This window comes from the organism of the source record quoted next, unplaced genomic scaffold, assembly GCF_019419815.1.
Source record: "Pyrus x bretschneideri cultivar Hongxiangsu unplaced genomic scaffold, Pyrus_bretschneideri_v1 Contig1, whole genome shotgun sequence".
In the NCBI taxonomy this organism is placed as follows: Eukaryota; Viridiplantae; Streptophyta; class Magnoliopsida; order Rosales; family Rosaceae; genus Pyrus; species Pyrus x bretschneideri.
In genome coordinates, this window is record NW_025999390.1 from 9579573 (window position 1) to 9604069 (window position 24497).

At 38.3% G+C, this 24497-nt stretch overlaps 3 protein-coding genes across 4 annotated transcripts; 1 reads left to right on the plus strand and 2 right to left on the minus strand.

Moving 5' to 3' along the window:
• Positions 1–273: 273 nt before the first annotated feature.
• On the minus strand, positions 274–11295 carry LOC103949123 (dicer-like protein 4). 2 transcript variants are annotated; one of them, XM_048584591.1, is made up of 25 exons: positions 10887–11291; positions 10326–10503; positions 9465–9575; positions 8923–9063; positions 8748–8820; positions 8439–8503; positions 8132–8272; positions 7913–8041; positions 7312–7450; positions 7085–7181; positions 6580–6772; positions 6288–6448; positions 6001–6207; positions 5598–5857; positions 5240–5514; positions 4746–5167; positions 4388–4488; positions 3970–4175; positions 3618–3827; positions 2552–3016; positions 2148–2420; positions 1733–2059; positions 1275–1596; positions 1083–1194; positions 274–865 (listed from the first exon to the last, which is right to left on the minus strand). In XM_048584591.1, exons 1-25 carry the CDS (start codon positions 11003–11005, stop codon positions 718–720), a joined length of 4875 nt encoding a protein of 1624 aa, XP_048440548.1. In that variant the 5' UTR covers positions 11006–11291; the 3' UTR covers positions 274–717. The 2 variants fall into 2 exon arrangements, with proteins under 2 accessions (XP_048440548.1, XP_048440551.1); XM_048584594.1 differs by lacking the exons at positions 274–865; positions 1083–1194; positions 1275–1596; positions 1733–2059 and having other exon boundaries at positions 2148–2278; positions 10887–11295.
• A 7824-nt stretch (positions 11296–19119) lies between these two features.
• On the plus strand, positions 19120–19989 carry LOC103949197. The gene has a single exon (XM_009360301.2). It carries the CDS (start codon positions 19120–19122, stop codon positions 19987–19989), a length of 870 nt encoding a protein of 289 aa, XP_009358576.1.
• Positions 19990–20281: 292 nt separating this feature from the next.
• On the minus strand, positions 20282–23882 carry LOC103949198 (leucine-rich repeat receptor-like protein kinase TDR). Its single transcript, XM_009360302.2, is given in 4 exon segments — positions 20282–20854; positions 21192–21663; positions 21665–22444; positions 22446–23882. Coding segments are annotated over 4 exon segments (2901 nt in total). The 5' UTR covers positions 23760–23882; the 3' UTR covers positions 20282–20519.
• Between the last annotated feature and the right edge of the window lie 615 nt (positions 23883–24497).

Genomic DNA, 24497 nt, shown 5'->3' on the forward strand with positions numbered 1-24497 from the left:
AAATTGGGCCGGACAGGACCGGCTCACCCCGAGGGCCAGAGGCCCAAGCTCTACTTGGCCCTTTTTTTTTAATTTATTATTATTAAAGGTAGAGCGAGGATTTGAATTGGGAGTATTACAATAACATAGGGAAGGATGAAGTTTCAAGCTCAAGACACATGGATGAGAACCAACACCTTATCAACTAAAATATTAGACCATATGTCGTAATCCTAAATTGATACCAATCGTAAAGAGCTCGTGAGTAAAACTTCGCCTATATAAAATGGCATGTAAACAGAAGAGAAATGCTATTATGTTACTAGTTCCATGTGAGAGTGTTAAGTACAAGGACACTAAGTCGATAATATCGTCTCGCTGTATATAAGGAAATATGACAATATTCTGTATATATATGTATGAAAATGCTCAATTGCCAAACAGTTTGGCACGTTATATTGTCAGACTGTCAATCTGAACCATTAATTACGTAAATTAATGGTAATTAAGGGTTCAGATTGACAATCTGACAATATAACAAGCCACATTGGCTGGCAAGAGAACATTTTAATACATATACATACATTTTATACGCAAACAAACATTACAATCTGTCAACATATATTTTGCGTTCAACCCACAAATCATAAAAAAACTAAAAACAAAAATAAAAAAGATTGTTCATCAGGCAAAGTTCCTCCGATCTCAAGGGCTAAAAGATGATGTGGTTAGCCACTCCTACATAAATCCTCTGTTTTTCAAGTACCAAAGTGCCCCTTCTGCCGCACTCTCTGCAGCTGCTTTCTTTTTCATATTAGGTTCTCCGAAGCACTCTAACAGCGTATCTGGATCTTCTTCTATCTTTACTACAGCCTTGTAGGTGAACCTGCAAAGGATTTGAATAACAAATCAATACAAAAAGTCTTACTACAAACCGCAACTTAGAAAAATTAAAACAAAATGTAACATATGACAGACGAGATGAAGGTGAACCTCGTACATTTTTATTTCAGTCTTCAATTAAGATTTTGATTCCTCATAAAATATTCTTCTAAGTTTTAACACACCATAGTTTTATCACTATGTTGATAATATATACTTACGATTTTAAGTGGCTTGGTCCTTCTTCATTGCAGCACTCAAATAAGGGAGTTTCCCAGTAGTTAGCGGCACAAACTTCATACAAACGAGATCTTGATGTTGCCGTGTGTGTACCTGGAAGATTTTCTGAGTAAGCAAATTTGAAAAGTATCCCATACTTGATACCCTGTAAGTACAAGAAACATTAACAGTACCTCCGGATTGCGAGTTAGCATCATTCTTAGAATTTTCCCTGGTCTTATTGGGTCGCATTTTGACTGCTCCAGATGAAGATGGGGATTGTCGTACAGGTTTTCTGCAGGAAAAGTGACCGTTTCTCTCTTGATTGATAGGATGCCCTTGGGAGTTAAAATTTCGGCGGGAAGCTTCTTGTACATTTAGGTTATCAAATCCACTTGCATCAAGAAGCACAACATCTATTGGTGTTTCATCATATCCAATAAGTTTGGCTTCCATCTCACTGCTTGACTTTAAGACTTCCTCCAATGAGTTAGTCATAGGTATGTTGCCTTGAGCCTGCAATTCCGAGAATGATCCCCAAAATTAGAACTTTAATTACTGAAGGAGCTAGTTTTATACAGTTGAACACTTGAAGGAGCTAGTTTCTTAGAGTTGAACCCTAACATATTAAACATAAAGCATACAGTTTTACCTTCAACTTGTCAAAAATCAGTTGTGCACAAATTCTTATTCCATCCTTTTTGTTCAAGCTGGTCGTAGAAGCAGATACACAAACATTATTCCCATTCACTGTTGCACAAACTGAATACTTTTTACCCATTTTTGTTGGTACAAACTCAAGACCCCATGAATGAGCTTGGCAAAGTTCACGTAGTTCCCTAATAGGACTAAGTTGCAAGCTGGAAAAGCTCATAATTGGTTTCAGAAAGGATAGCATTATCTCCCAAACACGATTCAAGTTGAACCCTGTATCAAGAAGAATTGCGCCCAGACAGGACTCTACCAAGTCGCCCAGAGCCTGAAGCAATAAACTTAATCGTTAAAGATTCGGATGAAGTTAACACCTTATTAATACTCCAAAGGAACATAGAAATCTAAAGGCATACCTTTGGACATTTGGGCCCATCAAGCAGACCTCTATCTGATGCAGCTGTTTCAATGAAGCCCACATAACTTTCTATCGCCTCTGAAAGGCTAGAGGAATCACTGATTAGAAACTTGTGGAAGGACCGATCTACTGCAACATTAGCAAAGGCTTTATTATTCACAGACACTGATCTCAAATCCGTTAATTGACCAGGCTTCAACTTTGGATAAACTGAATACAGGTATGAGGTGATCAAGTAATCCAAGACGGCATCCCCAAGAAACTCCAATCTCTGATAAAAACATCAAGGCAAAGAAAACTGAAGCAAGCATAATACAAATTGTTCGAGTGCAAGCTAGTTTACCAAAGTTATTAGGCAGATGGGAAAATTTTTGGAAGTAATAATGACAGTAGAGGGCTTACCTGATAGCAGCCTCCTCCATGCTTGTTGTAAGAAGGATGTACAAATGCCTGTAAGAGCAGACCTCTGTGGAGAAACTTATACCCTAATAAATTTTCAAGGGCAGCAATGTTCATGCAAGCAGAAAGTGGGATGTATCTAGAGCTTGCTATGCATGCTTCAGTAACTTGTGATGGTTCGAAGTCTACTTGTATGCCAATCCACTTAAGAAATGCAGTTGCAGCTATAAAGCCACTGTCAACTACGAATGCTCCAACAAGGGCTTCAACAACATCAGCAATGGTTTTCTTATATAACCAATGGTGACCCTTGCTGCATCTGACCTCACTAGCACTTGTGTGATTTACTTCACCGGATAAGTCATGAAAATGAATAGCTCCTTCTGTCTCCTCGTTACAAATTCTTGGGCAAGGTCGGCCTAAAGCAAAGAACTGAGAGGGTTCAAATGGTTGATCCCGTATGTATACCTGAGAAGGGAGAGCACAATTATGCACTATAATTTGAGAAAAATTAAAAGCAAGTAAATGTAAAAGGTGCCTTGTATTTCACTGAATGATTTTCAATGTGACAGTGTAGAACATGGAGCATAGGTAACAAGAAGAAACTTTGCCAAAGACTTCAAAGAAATAAGTAGGGAGGTCACTGAACTCGAGAGGGCAACATTGCACAGAAACATTTAATTTTGTGCAGATGATTATTACTTCCATAGAAGAGTAACAATTTATTTCAGAGCTGTTTTTTAAGCATTTTGGAGGTAAGCATGTTTGTCACCTATCATCCCGGTTGGAAAGAGACACTTGATAAACCTTGAGAAATAACATCAGTGGATGGATTATTTGTGGCAACTAATGTCAGACACCAAGGAAACATTCAGAGATCATTATGTTTAAGTAGCGCCAAGAGATTATTGAATGAAAGTATGAAGTAACTGCAATATATCAAGTATCGACATCAAGTATAGACAGCAGTAAACCAAACCAAAAATATTTAACGTGTTATAAAAAAAATCATAGATGAATGGAATTTGAAAATAAGAATCACTTCCACAAGAATAAACTAAAATTCTACCTGTAAGTTGCTTCTCGTGGCTAGCTTGAATAAATTGGAATTGTTTACCACATTAGAACGCTTCCTTGTCAGTCCCCCTTCATCAAGGCTACCATGCCGAAGGAAGAAGTGTCGCCCAACAGCAAACTTAAGGAAAGCATCACCAAGTATTTCAAGCCTTTCAAGGGAAAGCCGCTCCTGGCACTTCTCAGTTGTGAGTGCCTCTAGAACCTTGTATAAAGAAGATTTAACATCAGGGGATTATGAATGGTCATTTGAATACTTGTGTTGGGTAGTATAATGGCCAAATTAGAACAATAAAGTATTTATCAAAAAAACAATACTCAAACAACATTGTGGAGAAAGGCCTTACTCTCTTGGCAGTAACCGCACCTCCCTCTGGGAATGAAGCAGCTAATACATGCTTCAGTTCGATGGCGACAAGCAGGTTTTCCAGCCGGTGCATGAGTGATGGTAACAAAGATATTGAACTCCCAATATCTTTGGAAAATCCTATTACCTTCAACTCGCAAAGCTCAGGTGGCAAGCTAATAAAATACTCCTCTAGTTGTGTCGGTCCTGTATTAATAACATAATAAACTTATACATGATTCTCATGCATGCATGTATTGATTCGTTTGAGCGGTCTGACAAAAGTGAAGCAATGTTTGAGGTGAAACTTTTATAAATCCAAATAACATATATCTGAAACGCAGTGCAGAAATATGACCAACCAAACCACCTCCATAAAAAAGAACTGTGACAGGAAACAAATTCCAACAAGAAATTACCCGAATCTTCTTGCCTTCGGTTGTGTAGCAAGTTGTGTAAAGAGAAAAGTGGTTTGGCATGCAGAAGCTGTTGCTCAGGGTATTTAAGGTGAATGCCAAATCTGCTCAGAATGTTTAAACAAAAGTGCCATGAAAAATAAATGAGAAATAGAATCTGTGAAATTAAAGTTTATTCAGATAAGGTGGATGGAAAGAAATTCATGTATAAAATCCCGTCACATACAAAAAAAACATATATTTCCAGTTAGCACAAAAGTTTGAACAAGGTAATGTACTAATATAAGATGTGCTCAAAAGAGAATATATGTTGACAACTTGACATTAATCGACTTAAGAAACCAGGAAAGCAGCAACTTACTTTTGAATTAAATGGTCCACATAGGTTAAAGTGCCTGAGTTTTTATATTGGCTGTAGCCATTCTTTTCTCGAACAACATCAGTGATGAAGTAAAATGATTTCTTATATGGGACATAGACTAAACTATTCTGAATATCCCTTATGCTTTTGTAACCTGATGCAAGCCGAATATCCAAAGAAGGAACTTTCTCTGTAGCATCTCCTGGAGCCCTGAACACTGGGGATGATAAACATTTTCTGATAGTCCCCCAATCAATGCTTGCTATCTTATCATCGTTACCCAACATTACTGGAAGCAACAGGTAGAAGGTTGATGAGCTTGATCTATCATGCCTTCCCAATGGAACATAATCAGAAACAAATTTCATTCGGTCAAGGACGAGCTTGAGGAACATTTCTTGAAAATTTTGTGCCAGCACGATCTACAAAGAGAAATTCAGGAAACTGAGAAAGACTACACCAAAACTAATAACATTTGGGAAGCAACTGTGTACCTCATCTTTGCCAAAATTGGCAAATCCTGAAGGGACCAACTTTGTAATCACAGATCTACTATGAGCGAGATGAAGATCAAGTTCCATTGTTTCGGCTTCAACTGGGAGAGGAGCCTTAACAAATAGACCAAAGCTTCTATAGATCCTGTCCTCAGGAACAGGGTTAAATTTTATATAGTATGAGCTGAGGGAAACAAGGTCCTCCGAACTACTCCATGGCTCTTTTAGTGCATCAGGAACTAGCATTTCATGTAGTTCTCCTCTTGGATCCTCATCTGGTACATATGGAGACAAAGGAATTGAATAAAATAATAACAAGAGAAAAAAAAGTCTTGACAATGCACTGATATTGTTCAACCTTCGGTACTGTCAGAATCAGAAGACACCAACTCCACCTCATTTGCATTGTCTTGCTGTGGTAAGAGAAAGTCATTTAAGGCACCTAATTTATGCAATTCTTCAATGGCCTTTAGACAAACATCTTTTTTGGCATCTTCCATCGAAGATTGTTGTGTTCCGACAATTTGATGGATTGGCGCATTGGAAGGTAAAATTATCTGACAAACAGTTCCCCCCAAGTCATCGAAAAAAAAGAACTTTGGATTGGGGTCAAAGTACCTGCAACAAGAGATACATCTCATCTCAACTCAAAATAAATATTATACAAGTTTTACACAGCTTCTCGAATGAATGAAGTCATAGCCTTTAAATGAAATTGACAAAAGCAAATAAAAAAGCATCAATTCAGCACAAGGGCTTACTCATCATGTGGAAGCTTTGAACAATACTTGTGTAACAATGAGATGCTATATCCAGAACTGATGGAAGCACCAGAAGAATCGACTTTATACACCCTATCCGCCGAACCAACAAATGTCTCACTGGATGTTCTGAAAGCAATTTCCATGTTCATGTGAGCTTCATCTTGTCTGAAGGTTTCTATTAAATCTCTCTCTTTCTGGTTGCCACTGCAACAAGACTCTGACTTAGAAAAGGAAAAAGTATGAGAAGAATGAGTTAACTTCAAACATAAGCATTAGAAAAGCACCTGTTTACCAAAAATGCATATTCAGACTGAGGCATCCGTGCACGACCTCGTGATTGTATAAAGCTAGCAACAGTTTCTGGAAGATCAAATCGTATCACAAGGCAGCACGTCTGAATATCTAGTCCTTCTTCACCAACTTTAGTTGCAACCAATAGATTCAACTGACAAAGCAACAAAATAAAGGGAATTAAATTCCGCCTCAGTATGCACTATGCAGAGGATTATATTATGCATATAGGATATGTCTTCCCACAAAATAACTCTATGGTTAACTAAAAGTATAAATCATTACCTCTCCAGATCGGAACTTATCAAGAATGATTTTCATCTTCTTCCTTGACATATTCATCAGTCTAGAGTTGACTCCTACAAGAAAATCACACTTCCAAGATGCTAGAAACTTGAGGCGTTGTAGTATGTAAGACAAGGAACTCGCAGTAACAATTCTATTGACAAAAATTATGCATTTCATATTTTGTTGCAACCTGAAAGAGGAAATAAAAAATTGGGGTGATAAGTTACTAACTACTACATGTATGATCAACGAGTTAAGGTAAGGAAGGTGGAAGGTCAGAGTACAAGAACATTAGTAAATGTCTTTGTGAGCATGAAACAATGACAAATAGGACATTGGGATTTTCCATAGGCCATGTGCTTAAGTTTTTTGCGATTCTCAAAGTCAAAACATTGGTATCAACTGCAGGCTTCTCAGTAAATGTGGATCATTAGCTTTCATGTGACAGTGTCAGAATGACATAATGGTCATAAAAGATAGAAATACTCCCATAAATACCAACCTAAAGGATGAAAGAACTCCAATAAGACGTAAGAGCTTTCTTGAGAAAAATGGCTCCTTTAAAATATCTATAGAAGATAGATCATCAGCAATGGAATCTGTAGGCACAGATAAAGTAACATCCCCTCATTAATACTATAAGTACTGTTTGCTCACGAACCAAACTTTGCTCCATTAATGATTATAGATCGAAATTTTAAAAAATAAAGGGAAAGTATAAGTAGTTACCTTTTAAGCAGTCAGTAGTAAGGATGCCATCAACCTGAGTCAGATATCTAACACATAGAGAATCATCACCATTATTTCCTTCCTCCTCTATTAGTTCACTCCTTTCCAAGTGATCGCCACTCAAAAGAACATGACTAGCCTTTAAAAGGGAACCAAAAAAAATAAAAACAAAGAAAGATAACCATTGTAAATGATTAAAAAATAAATAAAAATCAAGAAACAACAAACAAGTGAGAATAACTAGAGTTGAAACTATAAGAATCAGATTGCAAAATAAGCTTCTTCCTTTTTTTCTCTTTCATACCACCTTTGCAGTACTAAATCACTCACTCTAGACACACAACTCAGGGTTTAGGGACGACATAGGTAACTTACCAAGTCCTTCACATACACACAACTCAGGGTTTAGGGACAACAAAGGTAACTTACCAAGTCCTTCACATACTCGTTTAAGTATATAGAAAGATAATTGCAGAAAAGGAATCAAGGAAATAGATAATTAGTATGTATATCAAATATTATCCCTTCTTGTCGCTAAAGGTTACAGTAAGATAACAAATAATTTGACGACCAATAAAATTTTAGAGTTAAAGTTGCTCACTTTTAATGCTCCCCAAAGGCCAAGATTTTCCAAGCAAAACCGTATACTTTCATGCATTCTGTTCAACAGTTTCTTTGTACTCCTTAGACTTTGGTGATCATTTGTCTTCTTACCAAGTTCTGCTATACACTGCCAAAGATAAAGAACCAGGATAAAGAACAAAAACTTTGTAACAAGTAAGAGCCTGTGTAGAACCAAACTAATGTCAAAACAACATGCCTGGTGTTTCATCTGCTCAAGTTTAGTGTAGTAAGTGATATAGGGGCTGGATGCGTCGCTTATAACTGGACCATAATCATACACTGTGATGACAGGAGATGAGACAAAACAATCCAATTCTTTCTTATCAACTGAATAAACCTACAAATAAGGGTGAAATTATGGATTAGCGGTGGGAATCACAAGAACCTTAGATCATAACAGTAATAGCGCAAGTGGCAACTTGCATTTTTTATTACTCTGAAGATAATAAAAGACAGGTTTTCCAACCCATTAGTATCTCAAATTTAAAATTTTCACAACCCACCTTAGCATCAAGTATACTTTCAAGACTATTGATGCATTTTGATAAGTTTTCCCGACTCGAAGCACCTGAAAGCGTAAAAGAAGCATGTAAAAATTTGAGAAACGAAAAGATAAGTCTCAGAAAGATGCTTCAGTTCCGCACAAGTAACACTATCAACGACATTTAATCTCACCAAAACATGCACATTCGCATGTTAACAACACTTTACACAGATGTTTTATGCCAGATAACTTCTAGACTGATATGATGACAGAACTAATCATTGTGATCAAGATGGAGTTCAGATTCATCAATTTGAACACACATTACCTTTCCCTACAACTGGAGATGCCGTCATGCCAAATATACGAGGACGTTTTGTGGTATTAGCATCGTAAAACAACTGTGGACAAAATTGTCAAGGCAGCTTATGTCAATCAAACTCGGTCTCATAAAGATGCAAATTAGAATGTGTTGTCCAGGCAAGTGTTTGAGAGCTCCTTACTTTCATAATTTCTGCATAGGCATGGTTGCTTTGGACTTGAGCATGATGACATTCATCAAATATCAACAAAGAAATTGACTCCATCTTAATGAAACAGTGACATAAGTTTCGTAGCAGTACTTCAGGGATCATAACAAAAACCTGCATCAAGAAATCAACAAAATAAAAATGTAAAATGATGGACAATTATGAGATTGTATCTCAATTGGTGCAAAAATTATAAATGGTATTCACAAAGCTATAAATTCTATCCACTTACACAAGATGGGCCCATAAGAAACAGTGCACCAGTTTCAGAAAATCCTAATTACTTAAAATTAAACTTCACTTGGTGAACTAGACAGGAATTGGATGGTAGCTCACTCATCTTAGCTTTCTCTATGTTGATATAATAGCATTAAAAAAGGCAACATATAGTACTATACAAATAGGAGGATTTGTGGGTATGGATTTATAGACACTGATGTTCAACCTATCAAAAAGTAGAGAATTCTAAGTGAGAGGAAAATGTAGATATTCATGTCAATCAACTGACTAATTACCTCATATTGTTCAATCTCTTTTTCCCAGTCTTGGTGATACTTCAATTGGTTAGAGCCTCCACAATAAATCCCAACATCGAAACCAAGGGAATCTTCTATAACCCTAGCTTGCTGCAATTTTTTTAGAAGAAAACTAAATAAAAAGAATCCATGTTTTCTCACGGAAATTGTAATTTCAGCCAAAAAGGGGGTAAGTAAAAAAAAAATTCTTGCATAGATGTAAACTTATTAACATGTGTGATGGAATCGTCAAACAAGAATTGCACTATTAGCATTAAGAACTCATAGATAAAGAATCGCAAGAACATAACAGTTTAGATTGCAAGGACTCACACAAGCAACTTTGTATGTGTCTAATATAATAAATAAAATTCAAATCCTTTTCAGATCAGATACTACTGAATAATGAAACACTTCTTATTCATGTTTAGCTACAATTCAAAAAAGGAGCATGACAAAATTTTGTTATGCAGTGAGATTGGAGAAACATGCTATAAAGCTATTTACAGCCTAGAGCTAATAGGTAGTGACAGAGTCTATTCCTTCTAAGTAGTCTGCTTGTAAGGAAGAACAGCTTCTTCTGAGTTATGAGTATACAGAATTTTCAATTCATCTATGCTGTCCCTTGGAGTGGATAAGAGGGATAATGAAGTCCCTATGCTCATTTGCATATATCATTAGAGACCACCCGTTGATTTCTAATATATAATGATAAAGTACGCCAACCAGCGCAGAATCCACTTTTCAATTCAGAACCATTTAGTCCAACTGATAGAAGAGCCAAGGTTCAACTCAAACTTAAAGATAACCAAAAATTGCAAAAACAAATTGCTAAGTTCCAAGGATAGAAGAGCATATCACCTGTTGAACCAGAGCCACTGTGGGTGCAAGAAACACGCATACGCTCTTTTGGGGTTTGCGGATCAAGTGGCGCATCTCGTATATAAGCATGACCGCTATGCGGGTTTTCCCACAACCAGTCCCTAGATACACAATTACGTTCTCCTCCAAAGCTTTCTTGCACAGGTCCAATTGATACCTTCAAAATGAACAATTACAATCACTACAACAAAATCAAAAACATTTCCGAAAACAGATAATTAATAAACCTTGCAAACAGAAGCTTGAAAGTCCAGGTTCAAAATCAAACTTAAAAAACCAGCCTTTCATTCATGTCATTGCTAAGAACATTTAATTCGCAACAACAACCAAAAAACACACGCGCAAAAATCCACACTTGACAGAAATAAAAGGAAAACCAACTCTTTTCTCACATTTTCCTATATTTTCCTGCATATTTTCTCTGCAGCCAAACAGGGAAAAAGTAACGCGCACAAAAATAAATGAAATTCCAAAAAAGCAACAAACGAAGAAAATCAATAACCCAGATAACAATGTAGTCAAGAAACGGGGCAAACATACTTTCTGGCGTCCTTCCTCGGGTCTTTCTCCGGCTTCGAAGCTCCATGACCGGACTTGACCCGGTCGGTAGACGAACCGCCCTGATCAGACGGTGGAGAACTTCCGCCAGCGCCGTCCATGCTACTGGCAGTGTGGGATGATCGGCTTCGCAGTCGGACCGACCGTCGTCCAAAGCGGAGCGCGAGAGCGTGTGTTTTCTTCAAGTCGCGTGCACTGTCGCTGCGCGACTCTGAATGTCCGTAGGCTCGATTGAATAATGGTGACGACTGACGAGAATCGGGGAATAGCGTGCGAAGTGGGTAGCTTTTGACCACTTGGGCAAAATTCGAGTGGGTCCGGGGTCCCCTGAGATTCTCAGTATTGACGTAAGTTGAGTGCTTGACTTGCTCGAGTTTATAGTCTCCGACTCTCCGGCTTCTCTTTGCTTTTCATAAAAGCTTATGGGATATAAATAGGATTAAGAAGTAAAATACCAAGTTCTAGATTAGTATAGAAATTTTGTTTGCATAAGTGTAAAGAGTGTATTTTTTTTTAGTAATTGATCTCCTAATCAGCACGTGAGAGGATGAACATGATCACGTGACGTTGGCGGTGGATTTAAGGTGCATAAATAGTGGGTTATAATTGATTGCCTAATCAGCACGTGAGAGAACGAATGTGCTCACGTGAGGCAGGCGGTGGATTCTAGGTGTTGAAAGAATGGATTTTGTTATAAAAGATTGACCAATCAACACATGAGAAGACGAATGTGAGGACGTGAGAAGACAAAAAACATGATCACGTGAGGCAGGCAATGGATTCTATGTACAGAAAGAGTGGATTTTGTAATTGATTACCTAACCAATACGTAAGATGACAAATGTGAGCACGTGACAGGATAATGTCATGCGTATAGAAAGTGTGTATGTCGCAATTATTTTATCACCTATTTTGCATGTGAGAGGAGACGAATGTGAGCATATAAGAATAGGAACATAGTGTGTAAAGAAAGTAACTTTTCTTAATTACGTAATTAGCACGTGAGAGGATGAATGTGAGCACGTGGGAAGATGAATGTATGTGTAAAGAAACTTAATTTTTTTAATCACCTAATTAGCAGGTGAAATGGAACATATGTGAGCACGTGAGAAAATGAATGTATTGTGTAAAGAAAATAATTTTTTTTAGCGCCAAATTAGCACGTGAGAGGATGAGTGTGAGCACATGGAAAGATGAAAGAAGTGGGTAAAGAAAGTAACTTTTCTTTAATCACCTAATTAGTTAGTGTGAGGGAACGGATCTGAGCATGTGATAAAATGAATACAATTTATAAGAAAGTAATTTTTTATCTCTAAATTAGCACATGAAAAGATAAATGTAATTTGTAAAGAAAATAAATTTTTATTGCCTAATTAACGTGTGAGGATAAATATGAATTGCGAAGAAAGTGTGTCGTTTCTTAATAAACATATATGAGGCATAATAGTGTATTTTTATTTTTTAACGAAATGTGAGGTATAATAATTGATGACTCAACGTCATCGAGTAGGTGTAAGGTGCGGTAAATGATCATCTCACCTATCATTCTTGTAATAAAGGTTCAGGAGAAATATTAGGACATTTTTTCAAAAGTGGAACTTTTTAGAGATTTTCAGTCACTTCATGTTTTGGTATGATTTTCATGCCAATATTAACGTATTGTGCTTAAAATATAAGGTGATGAAAATTTTATATAAAGTTCTACTTTCAGAGAGTCTCCTTCGCATTTCTAAAAAGTGGTGATATCTACACGCGTGCGGAATTAAGGTGTAGCTAAGAGTGGATTTTTTATTATAATTGATTGCCTAATCAGCACTTGAGATGACGAATGTGAGCATGTGAGACAAGTGGTGGATTTTATGTGTAGAAAGAGTGGATTTTGTTATAAATGATTGCTTAATCAACACGTGAGATGATGAATGTGAGCGCACGAGAGGATGAACGGGATCATGTGAGGCGGGCAATGGATTCTATGTGTAGAAAGAGTGGATTTTGTTATAATTGATTGTCTAACTGTGAGACTCCGTATTTAAAAAAAATATATATATATATATTTATTATTATTATTTAAAAAGAGTTGTTATTGGGTTTTCTTTTATATATATAATTTCTAGCTTTGGCTTAAGTTTCCACTTGATGTACTATAACTAGCAGCTCCCCATATGTATATTTATCTAGTTATTAAGTTTATACCCTTTTACAATGTTCTACTACATTTACTTGATAACCTTCAAGTTGTCAAGGTGTCTAGCTATTATTCATACAAATCCTACCACTCATTAAAAGGTACTTGTAAGCTTTTTTATGGCTTGAGTAGGCTAATATGATCTCTCCCTCTTTTTTGTATATCGACACCTGCACCTTTACACTTCATCATCTTCTCTAGGCAACTCAGGTTGTTGACACCTCCTACTCTAGACAACCATTATCCATTTCAATTTATGGACTCTTAGAGTAGTTCCACTGGACACAAAATTGCCCAGCACCCTGTCCAAAAATTAGCCCAGCACCCTGTCAATCTGCTCCAGCTCGCAAAACAACATGGCACCCAGCCCAAGTCAGGGAACAGACCAGCCCATTTCGGACAGACCCAGAGGCCGGCCTATTTAGCTGGTGCGTGCAGCACACTTACGACTGGGCGTGAGTAGGAAACAAGGGTGCAGGCGGCGGGGCCCGCTTGTAAGCCCACTTGTGTTCACCCAGATTAGAGCTACATGACCCTCCTCAGTGTCGTTGGATTTCCAAAGGTAAAAAAAATTAAATTTGACTTTTAAAATGGATCGTCCGATCACATATCAACAGTCCACATTTTTTTCACCAAAAATAAAAATAAAATAAATAAAAAAAGGGCCAACGGTCAGAATTATGATCGTTGGCCACGTGACAGCACTAACGGTCCAGATTAATTAACTATATTAAAATTATTAAAAATTATTAAAAAATACATAAATTTTTTTAAAAAAGTTTTTTTTTTCTATAAATATCTAACCCTCATCTTCCACCTTATACCACATTTCAATATTTTCTACACTTTCTACCAAAGTTTTCATATACTTTTTGTGTGAAAAAAAATACCAAAAAACTCATCCTTAATTTTTTTTGTCCATATAAACCATACGTCCCTACATCCATCTTCATCGTTTTCAAATCTTGAGTTTTTTTACAATGTCTTCTTCAAGGAGAGTGCATAAACAATTTGTGGAGCAACAGAAAAGATTGTTGGCACAACAAGAAGAATTGATCAATCTCAAGGAAGGTGGAGGTGGACATGAGGCTTTCAAATTGGAGGAGGACTCGGATGATGACCATAGAAGGCAGATGGCCTCACATTCCCGCTGTGTCATGGAAGCTGTGGGTCAGATAGCCAAACCCAGGCGTGCCGCAAACTTCGATAGAAAAAGGGAAAGACAAGGTAAAGATCTCTTGGAAGATTATTTTATTCCTAACAGCGTATTCCCTGATCATGTTTTTAGACGTCGTTTTAGAATGCAATGAAGTTTGTTCAACAAAATCATGAGTGCTATTTGCAACCATGATCCATATTTTGTGCAAAAAGATGATGATTTTCGTGTTCTAGGTCTTCTTCCAGAGCAAAAAATTATGGTTGCCTTGCGAATGCTTGCATATGGAGTATCTGCAAATCAAATGGATGAGATTACGAGGATAAGAAAAACAATTGTTTTGGAGTCCTTGATGTGGTTTTGCTCTGCAATTGAAGCCCTATACACCAATGAGTACCTCTGGACATCCACGCCAAGGGACATGCGATGGCTTCTGAGGAAGGGTGAGATGCGAGGCTTCCTTGGCATGATTGGAAGCATCGACTGCATGCACTGGACTTGGAAAAATTGTCCAAGTGCATGGCAAGGAGCTTATGGCGACAAAAAATGAGTCAAAAGTATCATTTTGGAAGTGGTGGCTTCATTTGATACATGGATTTGGCATGCTTTTTTTGGTGTTACAGGAGCTCAGAATGACCTAAATGTCCTTGCTAAATCTCCAGTGTTCGACGATCTGTTGCAAGGAAAATCGCCCAGATGCACATATTGGGTTAATGGCACTAAATACGACGGAGCATACTACCTTGCAGATGGCATTTACCCAAGGTGTTCTACGTTTGTCAAAACAGTGCCACATCCGCAGATTGAAAAGAAAAACACTTCGCAAAATGTCAAGAGGGGTGTAGGAAGGATGTGGAGGGTTATTTTGGTATCCTACAAGCTCGTTGGCAATTGTTAGGTCTGCTGCTAGAATGTTTGATGTCGAGGCTCTTCAATCTATCATGATGACGTGTATTATTCTTCACAACATGACTGTGGAATATGTGTATGATTATGATGTCGTCGATGAATATGAGCCGGATCCGATGAACAACTTAAGGACACGTATCTACTATGCTCATGACCGGACCGAAGATCCCGTGCAACACGAGCCGTTAAAACGAGATAGACATTACAATGAATTGATCATTCAGCGGTACACTGATGTGCAAGAGCCATACTGGCACGTAACCCGCCAAAATGACTTGATTGAGCACCAATGGGGATTGCAAGAAGGTGAAGATAATTAAAATAAGCTTGTGGTTGAAGAGTAAAGTGAATTTGATGAGTTTATGTAATTTTATTTTAGTGTGCTTTTTTTAAGTTTATTTGATGAGTATGTAATTTTATTTTAGTTTGTTTTTTTTTTTTAAGTTTATTTGAAATCTTATCCGAAATTGGTTAAAAATCTTATCCGAAAATAAAACTATTTTTTTATTTATTCTTTTAAAAAAATATAAAATATTTTAAATGGGCTGGGTGCCAGCGCATTTTGTAGGTGTGGAGATCGTTTGTGTCATCGCATTTTTAGATTGGGTTCTAGCGCATTTTTTTAGGAGTGGAGATGCTTTGGCCTATTACTATTCACTGGGGTCTATTACTGTTCACTTGAGTGGATAAATGCGCTGGGTGCTGGCGCAAAATCTTTAAGGATGGAACTGCTCTTAACTATTAAGTTTTCTCTACCATTGGTCCTACCAATATAGAATAAGGATAGTTACGGACTTTGTCTCGTATAAATAGCTTCCACCTTCTCAATTTTATGCACATTATTTATCAACCTTTTTCCCTCTTTATCATGTTGCATGCAGCCATGCAAAGTGTCAGTTTATATACATGTACGTGTGTGTGTGTGTGTGTGTGTGTGTGTGTAGAGGGAGATTAGAATATAAAAGAGTGGAAGAAATACATGATGTTAGGAGCGATCAAGGAGCTTCCTCAAGTACATGGAACTTAGCTATTTTGGTATTGACGTGGATAAGTACGTGGACCTTAGTTATTCTGGTAGTGACATAGATCTTCGTTTTAGCTTTGGAATCCAGGTAGGGGAAATAAGGCATACCTTTACAGAAATTGATTTTATTAAATTTCGTGAAGTGTTATGATATTCTTGATCTTTTTTATCGATTAATGTGATTGGATATTAATTGGCTAATTACTTCAGTTAATTGTTTACTTGTTATTGGTTCTGGAATTATTGCTGAAATGTTATTCGTTAAGAATATACTGTAATACAAACGAAAGATGAAATGACATTATTTGTGCACCACTTATGCTATGAGATGTGGTTGGAACTTTAGTGTTGAGATTAGAATTCGGGAAATGAGGGTAGTTGGAAAAGATCTTTTGTGTAGTTGAATCTATTCATCGTGAAACCAGTTTTAGGCGAGCCTGGTGTGCACATTATAATAGGATATCGGCAGGATAAATTGTCGATGTGGGTGATTTGGGCTGGAGATCAATGAATTAGATAAGACAACTAGCAAAAGAGGTTTATGAATTTGGGATATTGTATGGGCGTTAGTTTCTATAATAGAACATTTGAACCACCACTGCAGTGATAAAATGCATGGTACGGGACGTGCAGGTCCGCGTGTTCTATTATATAATTTAACAGGGGTAGTCGAAGAGGTTACATTGCATTCATGCATTGTTATCAATAATGATGATGGGATGATTTGATATTTTGCTATATGATTTCATGGCACTTAATTTAGTATTGTCAATTTATTATGACAAGAATATGTATTGAGGCTCACCCCTCTATTGTTATGCAGGTTTACGAACTAGACATTCAAGAGGATATGCAAGATGAGTTCGGATTAGATGTAAGAATATAATGTTTATTCATCTATTTACCGTAGAATTGTAAAGAGTTCTTGATATGTTTAAGTATCATGAGATTTTATAAGAGAAAATTTATTTTCCAACCCGTTTCAATTTCCTTTTAATTATTTAGTTTTAACTCACGTTTTGGATTCAGGTTCGAGTTTTTATTACCGACCCTGGGTCCAAGGCGTGACACTAACCAACATGTAAGATGACAAATGTGAGCACATGAGAGGATGAATGGGATGCGTATAGAAAGTGTGTGTATCTCACAATTATTGTATCACCTATTTTGCACGTGAGATAGGATGAATGTGAGAATATGAACTTAATGTGTATATAAAGTAACTTTTCTTTAATTACCTAATTAGCACATGAGAGGGTCATATGAGAGCACGTGAGAAGATCAATGTAATGTGTAAAGAAAGTAATTTTTATATCACCAAATTAGCACGTGAGATGATGAATGTGAGCACGTGGGAAGATAAAAGTAACGTGTAAAGAAAGTAACTTTTATTTAATTACCTAATTAGCATGTGAGAGGGAACGGTTGTGGGCATGTGAGAAGATAAGTGTAATGTATAAAGAAAGTAACTTTTTATTGCCAAATTAGCATGTGAGAGGGAATAGTTGTGGGCATGTGAGAAGATAAGAGTAATGTATACAAAAAGTAACTTTTTATTGCCAAATTAGCATGTGAGAGGATGAATTTGAGTACGTGGGAAGATGAAAGGAATGTGTAAAAAAATTAACTTTTTTTAATATCACCTATTTAGTACGCAAGATGGAACGAATGTGGGCACATAAGAAGATGAATGTAATGAGTAAAGAAAGTAATTTTTATTGCCAAATTACACGTGAAAGGATGAATGCGAGCACATGGGAAGGTGAAAGGAATGTGTAAAGAAAGTAACTTTTCTTTAATCACCTAATTAGCACGTGAAAGGGAACGAATGTGGGTACATGATAAGATGAATGTAATGTGTAAAGAAAGTAATTTTTTATCGCCAAACTAGCACATGAGAGAATGAATGTGAGCACATGGGAATATGAAAGGAATGTGTAAAGAAAGTACATTTTCTTTAATCACCTAATTAGCACGTGAGATGGAACAGATGTGAGCATGTGAAAAGATGAATGTAATGTGTAAAGAAAGTGATTTCTTGTATTGCCAAATTAGCACATGAAAGGATGAACCGTACGATAAAGATAAAAGTAATGTGTAAAGAAAGTAACTTTTCTTTAATCATCTAATTAGCACACGAGAAGGAACCAATGTAAGCATGTGAGAAGATGAATGCAGCATATAAAGAAAGTAATTTTTTTTATTGATAAATTAGCATGTGAGAGGAAAGTTGTGTAAACATGTGAGAAGATGAATGTAAGCGTAAATACAGTAATCTTTATTGCCTAATTAACGTGTGAGAAGATTAATAATGTGTGAAGAAAGTGTCTTTTGGTAATAGATATATGCGAGGTATGGTAATTGAACAACCAACATGAACGAGTAGGTGTAAGGTGTGGTAAATTATCATCTCACCAAGCATTCTTGTAATAAATGTTCAAGAGAAATGATAAGGACATTCTGAAAAAGACGATCCTTTATGAATTTTACGTCATTTTATATTTTGGTATAATTTATGTGTCAATATTAGAAAATATTGTACCAAATATGAGATGAAGTTCATAGAGAATTTCACTTTGAGAAAGTTTCATTATTGTTTCACAAATGTTCAATGCAAAATATTAAGAGAATATAATCCAGTTCAATCTGTATTTACCCCAAATAAAAAAAAGGTGGTGCTATCCATTTTTACCTCTAACACCTATTCTCAAGTTATGACCGTCGAATTTGATGAATTGGAAAAGATAAATTAATAAAATGTATGAGAAATAAAACTAAGTGTATGAAAATGACTATCCATGAAAAATAAAAAAATTATGATCCAAGTTTAGTTGGGTCGGGTACCAGCTTGTATTGGGTCTGGGCTTCCATCATCACTATCACGCTGCCCTTGGGCTCAAAATGGATTTAACAATAACGTGTTAAACTATAACTTGCCAAAATGGCCGCCGCGCATGGCAGTGGCAGCATCCGCACCGTCGCATTCACCACCCCTCCAAACTACGCCGCCAGGCTGGCCCACCTCCTCACCCTCAAAGGCTTCAAACCCCTCTCCGCCCCCACACTCATCGTTCAGCCCACGCCGTCCACCGTCGCCGCCCTCAAACCCCACATCTCACCCCCTTCCCTCGACCTCTTCTCCGCCGTCGCCTTCCCTTCACGCACAGCCGTAGCCGCGTTCTCATCCGCCGCCGCAGACGTCCCCCACCCTCTCCTCTCCCCGCACGGGGACGTATTCACCGTCGCCGCGCTGGGAAAGGACTCCGAGCTCATAGACGACAGTTTCGTCCAGAAGCTCTGTCCCAATCCTGACCGACTCAGAATTTTAGTGCCTTTGACTGCGACCCCGAACGCATTAGTCCAATCGCTCGGAGACGGGCGCGGTCGAAGGGTGTTGTGTCCAGTCCCGCTAGTGGTGGGACTGGTCGAGCCTCCCGTGGTCCCACACTTTCTTCGGGACTTGGAGGCCAAGCATTGGGTTCCAGTTAGGGTAAACGCGTACGAGACGCGATGGGCCGGCCCGGGCTGTGCCGAGAAAGTGGTGGAGAAGATCGAAGATGGAGCGTTGGATGCGATTGTGTTTACGAGCACAGCGGAGGTGGAGGGGTTGCTGAAGAGCTTCAAAGAGTTTGGGCTGGACTGGGAGACTGCCAAGAGGACGTGCCCCAAAATGCTGGTGGCGGCCCATGGCCCCATCACGGCAGCCGGGGCCCAGATGCTTGGAGTTGGAGTTGATTTGGTGAGTTCTCAGTTTGGTAGCTTTCAAGGAGTTGTTGATGCTTTGCACACTGAGATTTTGAGACTGAGTTAATATTTGAAGCAATTTTCATGGAAAATTTGTGTAGACATTTTCCTTTATCATTGTAAGAGTCTAATTTAGTGTTAATATTTATTCGTTTTGTTAGTAAATTTGCGTATAATTCACATTTATATACACATTTTGTTATCCGTATTTTTCACCCTGGAGTGAAAATGAACTTTCGAGATCACTATGGCGGTATCTCAGGCCAATAGTATCGCATGAAAGTTAAAACGTATAACAATGCGTGATTAACCAAGAATACCAGCACAACGGTATCCCAAACCATTAATGAAAATTGGAGTTGGAGAAATCTGGTACACAAACTTATATTATATCTGGTACACAAACTTATATTATATCAGTACATGGCACTATTATACAACAAAAGCATTTTTCTAATTCTTATGATACAAACAACAAGCTATAAACAAATTGATTGATTGACTGACTATAAGTACAAACAGCTCACTCTTACCAGTTAAGTACTGCATCTTGTGTATATATCTTTGGATTTTTAAGGTAATCTGCATCTAAATTCATCACCCTGCTGCTTCAAAAGTTGGGTTGTTTTTCATCTGGATTTTCGACTCGGATAAAAGCTTCCATGCACTTTCCATGGATGGTCGATCGGATAGCCTACTCCTGGTGCAAAGCATAGCAACCTCAACTACCAGTTTTATCTCCTCTTGCATTGAAATGTTGGAACCAGCTTCGTTCTCATTGTAGATTTCCCGCAGAACAACTTCTCTTGACTTACTATGTATACTTGCGCCAGAATTTGTCAACCTGCCGCTGCTTAGAATCTCCAGCGTGATCTCCCCAAAGCTGTATACATCCCTGCATAGCTCCTCTTTTGTGACATTGATGTTATCACCTGTCCAATGGAAGGAGATGAGCAATTATAGAACTGATCGAGGCTAGTACACGAAAGAAATAAAATTCTTCTGACAATTCCCTTTCAAACCATCTACATTTTTGTACAGCTTCTCTTTCTGGTATAAGGTTTTTCAGTTTTGCAGGAATTCGGTACCTTTCCCAACATTTCTGACGCTTAAGTACTTAAGGTTGTTCAGGTATATTTCTAGTTGTGTTATAGAACTGGTGATGTAAAGGCTTAAATTATATCTTTGGCGTGGCAGATTAAAACTTTTTAAAACAACAACGACAAAATCATCTCTTCCACATGAAAGAACATATTTTGTTATGCATACCTGCATCCCAGGTGGAAGTTGCTGCTGCAAACGAATCTTTGTTCAACTCGAGCAGATGCTTGAACCCGAATTCTGTCAAATGAGGTTCCATATTTTCGTCAAACACTATATTACTTGACCTCAGATCTCCATGTGCAATTGCAGGATAACATTCGTGGTGAAGGAAGTGCAATCCCCTTGCAACACCGATGACAATTTTGTACTTGGCTGCCCATTCCCTTTTCACACTTATCTTTTCAGCCAAGTTTCCATTGGGCAAGTAATCGTACAAGAGATAAGCCAGTTGATTGTTGTAGCAAACTCCGAGCAATCGAATTAAATTCTTATGCCTTGCATTCCCTATTTGTGTTACGAATTCCAACATAACTCTCATTCTCTTTGCTCCCCATTCAATCTTCTTCACAGAAACTGTGATTCCCGTCGGCAGAACAGCTTTGCTTACCGAAGCTGACAAAGGCGGTAATACATCCAGTGGATTCTGTGGAACTGAAGCTCTTCAACACATCATTTGCTGTGAATTGAGGAAGTCCATCAAACGAGATCATCTTCCATTGGCCTTTGCTTTCTCTACGGACATAAAATATCCCCATAACCGATAGAGTAACAAACATAGCTACTACAGCGCACAGTAGCAGAATCCATAAAAGCTTCCCGACGCCTCTGCTTCCAAATATAGCAACTGAACCAGGACATGATCTCAGAGGCTCTCCACAAAGTTTCGGATTCCCAACAAACGCACTTTGTTCCATTGTTCTAAATACCTTTCCAGATGGAATAATTCCGGAAACATCATTGTAAGACACATTTAGAAGTACCAAGCTCGAAGAAGAACCAAACTTCTTAGGTATTGATCCATCGAAGCTATTGTGTGACAGGTCAAGAACACCAAGAGCAGGAAGACTTGCAAGCTCCTCGGGTATACGACCGGATAAATTATTGCTCCCTAAATCAATCCTCTCTAAAGCCTGGCACTTAGAAATACTTTCCGAAACAGTTCCTTCCAAACTGTTCTTGCTCAATTCAACAACAGATATCGATCTGCAGTTTTCGAATGAAGGAACGTTGCCAATCAAACTACAGGAGGAAGCCGAAAAATTGTGAAGATTTGGCAATTCCCACATTTCTGCAGGAACTGTGCCTCCTAATTCTGGATTTCTAGACACATTGAAGTACTCAAGCTTTTGAGCCTTTGAAATATCCATTGGAATCCCACCACTAAAATTGTTCCCAGATAGATCAACATATGTGATATGCAGTCAGACTGCTGAATTTCAATGGAATCTCACCTGAAAGCATGTTATCTTCGAGTCGAAGACGAACCAGAGACGAACAGTTTGACAGAGAAGTGGAGAGGCCGCCGGTGAAGTTGTTCGAAAACAGCATCAGCTTAAAGAGCTGGCCATTTGCACAGATATCCGGTGGAACGCCGCCGCTGAGGTTGTTTGTAGAGACATCCACCCATCCGAGCATCGAGTTTCTCCCCAAGCTCCGGGGAAGGTTGCCGGAGAAGTAATTGTTCCACAAAAGCAGCGTCTCCAGCGATGGAAGCTCTGCAATTCCGTCGGGAACTTCGCCGGCCATCTCGTTGTAAAAAAGGCTGAGGAGTTTAAGGTTTTTCAGCTCCGAAAAGGTTTCTGGGATCGACCCAGAAATCAGATTGTCGGAAAGATCCAAGCTTTGGAGAGCTCTGATGTTGCTGAGCTCCGCCGGAATCGACCCAGAAAGCTGGTTTCTGAAGAGGAAGAGGGATTCGAGATTGTTGAGATCCCCGAGGGATTTTGGGATGGCGCCGGAGAGATTTGCATAGGCAATGTCGAGATACTGGAGTTCCGTCATGCTCCCCAATTGCCACGGAATGCTTCCGTGGTAATAATTGTAGCCGATTTCCATGTGCGTCACTGTTTTGAGCTTCCCCAGTTCCGGTGGAATGCTTCCGGTGATCAAATTCCCGGCGAGATGAATAAACTCAAGGCGGCGGAAAGCGCCGTATTCCGCCGGGATCGGTCCCCGGAAGTAGCTTCCGGCTAAATTGAGGACTTTGAGGTTCTGAAGCTCTGAAATTTCGGCGGGGAGCGACCCGGAAAAGCTGTTGCTGAATGCGTCGAGAACAATGAGGTTTTGAAGGGCTGAGACTCCGACGGGGAAGTGGCCGGAGAAGTTGTTTCTGCTGATGTCTAATGTTGTGAGGTTGGTGAGGTTGAAAATTCCGGCAGGGAGGTGACTGGAGAACGAGTTGTAACTGAGGTTGAGTGAGACAAGGTCCGTGAAGACGGCGAATTGGTTGCCGGAAATTTCACCGGCGAGACTCTTCATGGAGAGGTCTAAGCCAGTGACGGCGGAGTTGTTGGTGTTGCATTTGACGCCGGACCAAGAACATGCGTGGATTTTGCCAGGTGGGTTTTCTGCAGAAGGGAGAATCCAATCTTTCAAGCTGCCATTGACGTCTGTGAGCTCGGATTTTAAGCTCAGGAGGGTGTCTGAGTAGATATCGGCGGCGGAAACTGCCGCGAAGAGGAAGAGAAGAGGGAGGAGAAGGTTGAAGTAGGAGGAGGAGTGGAAAATCTCCATTGGAACTTGCAGTTGGGGGATGACTGAGAGAGAGAGAAGGGGCAATTTTGGATGCCCGAATGGAAGAAAAATGTGTCAGATGATTATAATATGGAAATCCATTTGTTTTAGTTGTGAGGGTTGAGCGAGAAATGCATGGGAACTACCAAAAGTAGGAAAAAGGGAAATAATTTCTTTTTCCTTTTTTTTTTGGATGAAACAAAATTCAAATTTAAAACTAATTACGTAGTATATAAAAATATTAATTATGCGTAATTAGTTTGAGATATTTGAATAGTAGCATAATAAAGTACTCGATTGTCCTCTCAAACTAGTTGTGCGTCCATTATCATGTTTTTTAAAATACAGACACTAACATAAGGAAGTATTCGTTAGTCTTTGTTTTTTGATTAACTTTTCTGATCATTGAATAAACGAAACTTTGATGATTAACTAATCGATTTCTTTTCTTTCAGTTATTCCCTACATGTGTCCTAGTCTATTAATAACAAAATTGATGCTTCCGATGTACAAAATTACAATTTTAGAATACTTTAGCTTGTAATATCTCAAAAAAGTTCTTGTTCAACGAAGTCAGTTTGACAAAATTTTAAATCGTTACATATTACAATACCAAAAAAAAAAAAAAACAAAAAACAAACTAGAACGCATCTTTAAGCATAATTGATTTAAAATACTATTACAAGAACATTTCGACGTGAGCCCAAAAAAGGAAAGGGAATGACTTTATGCATGATT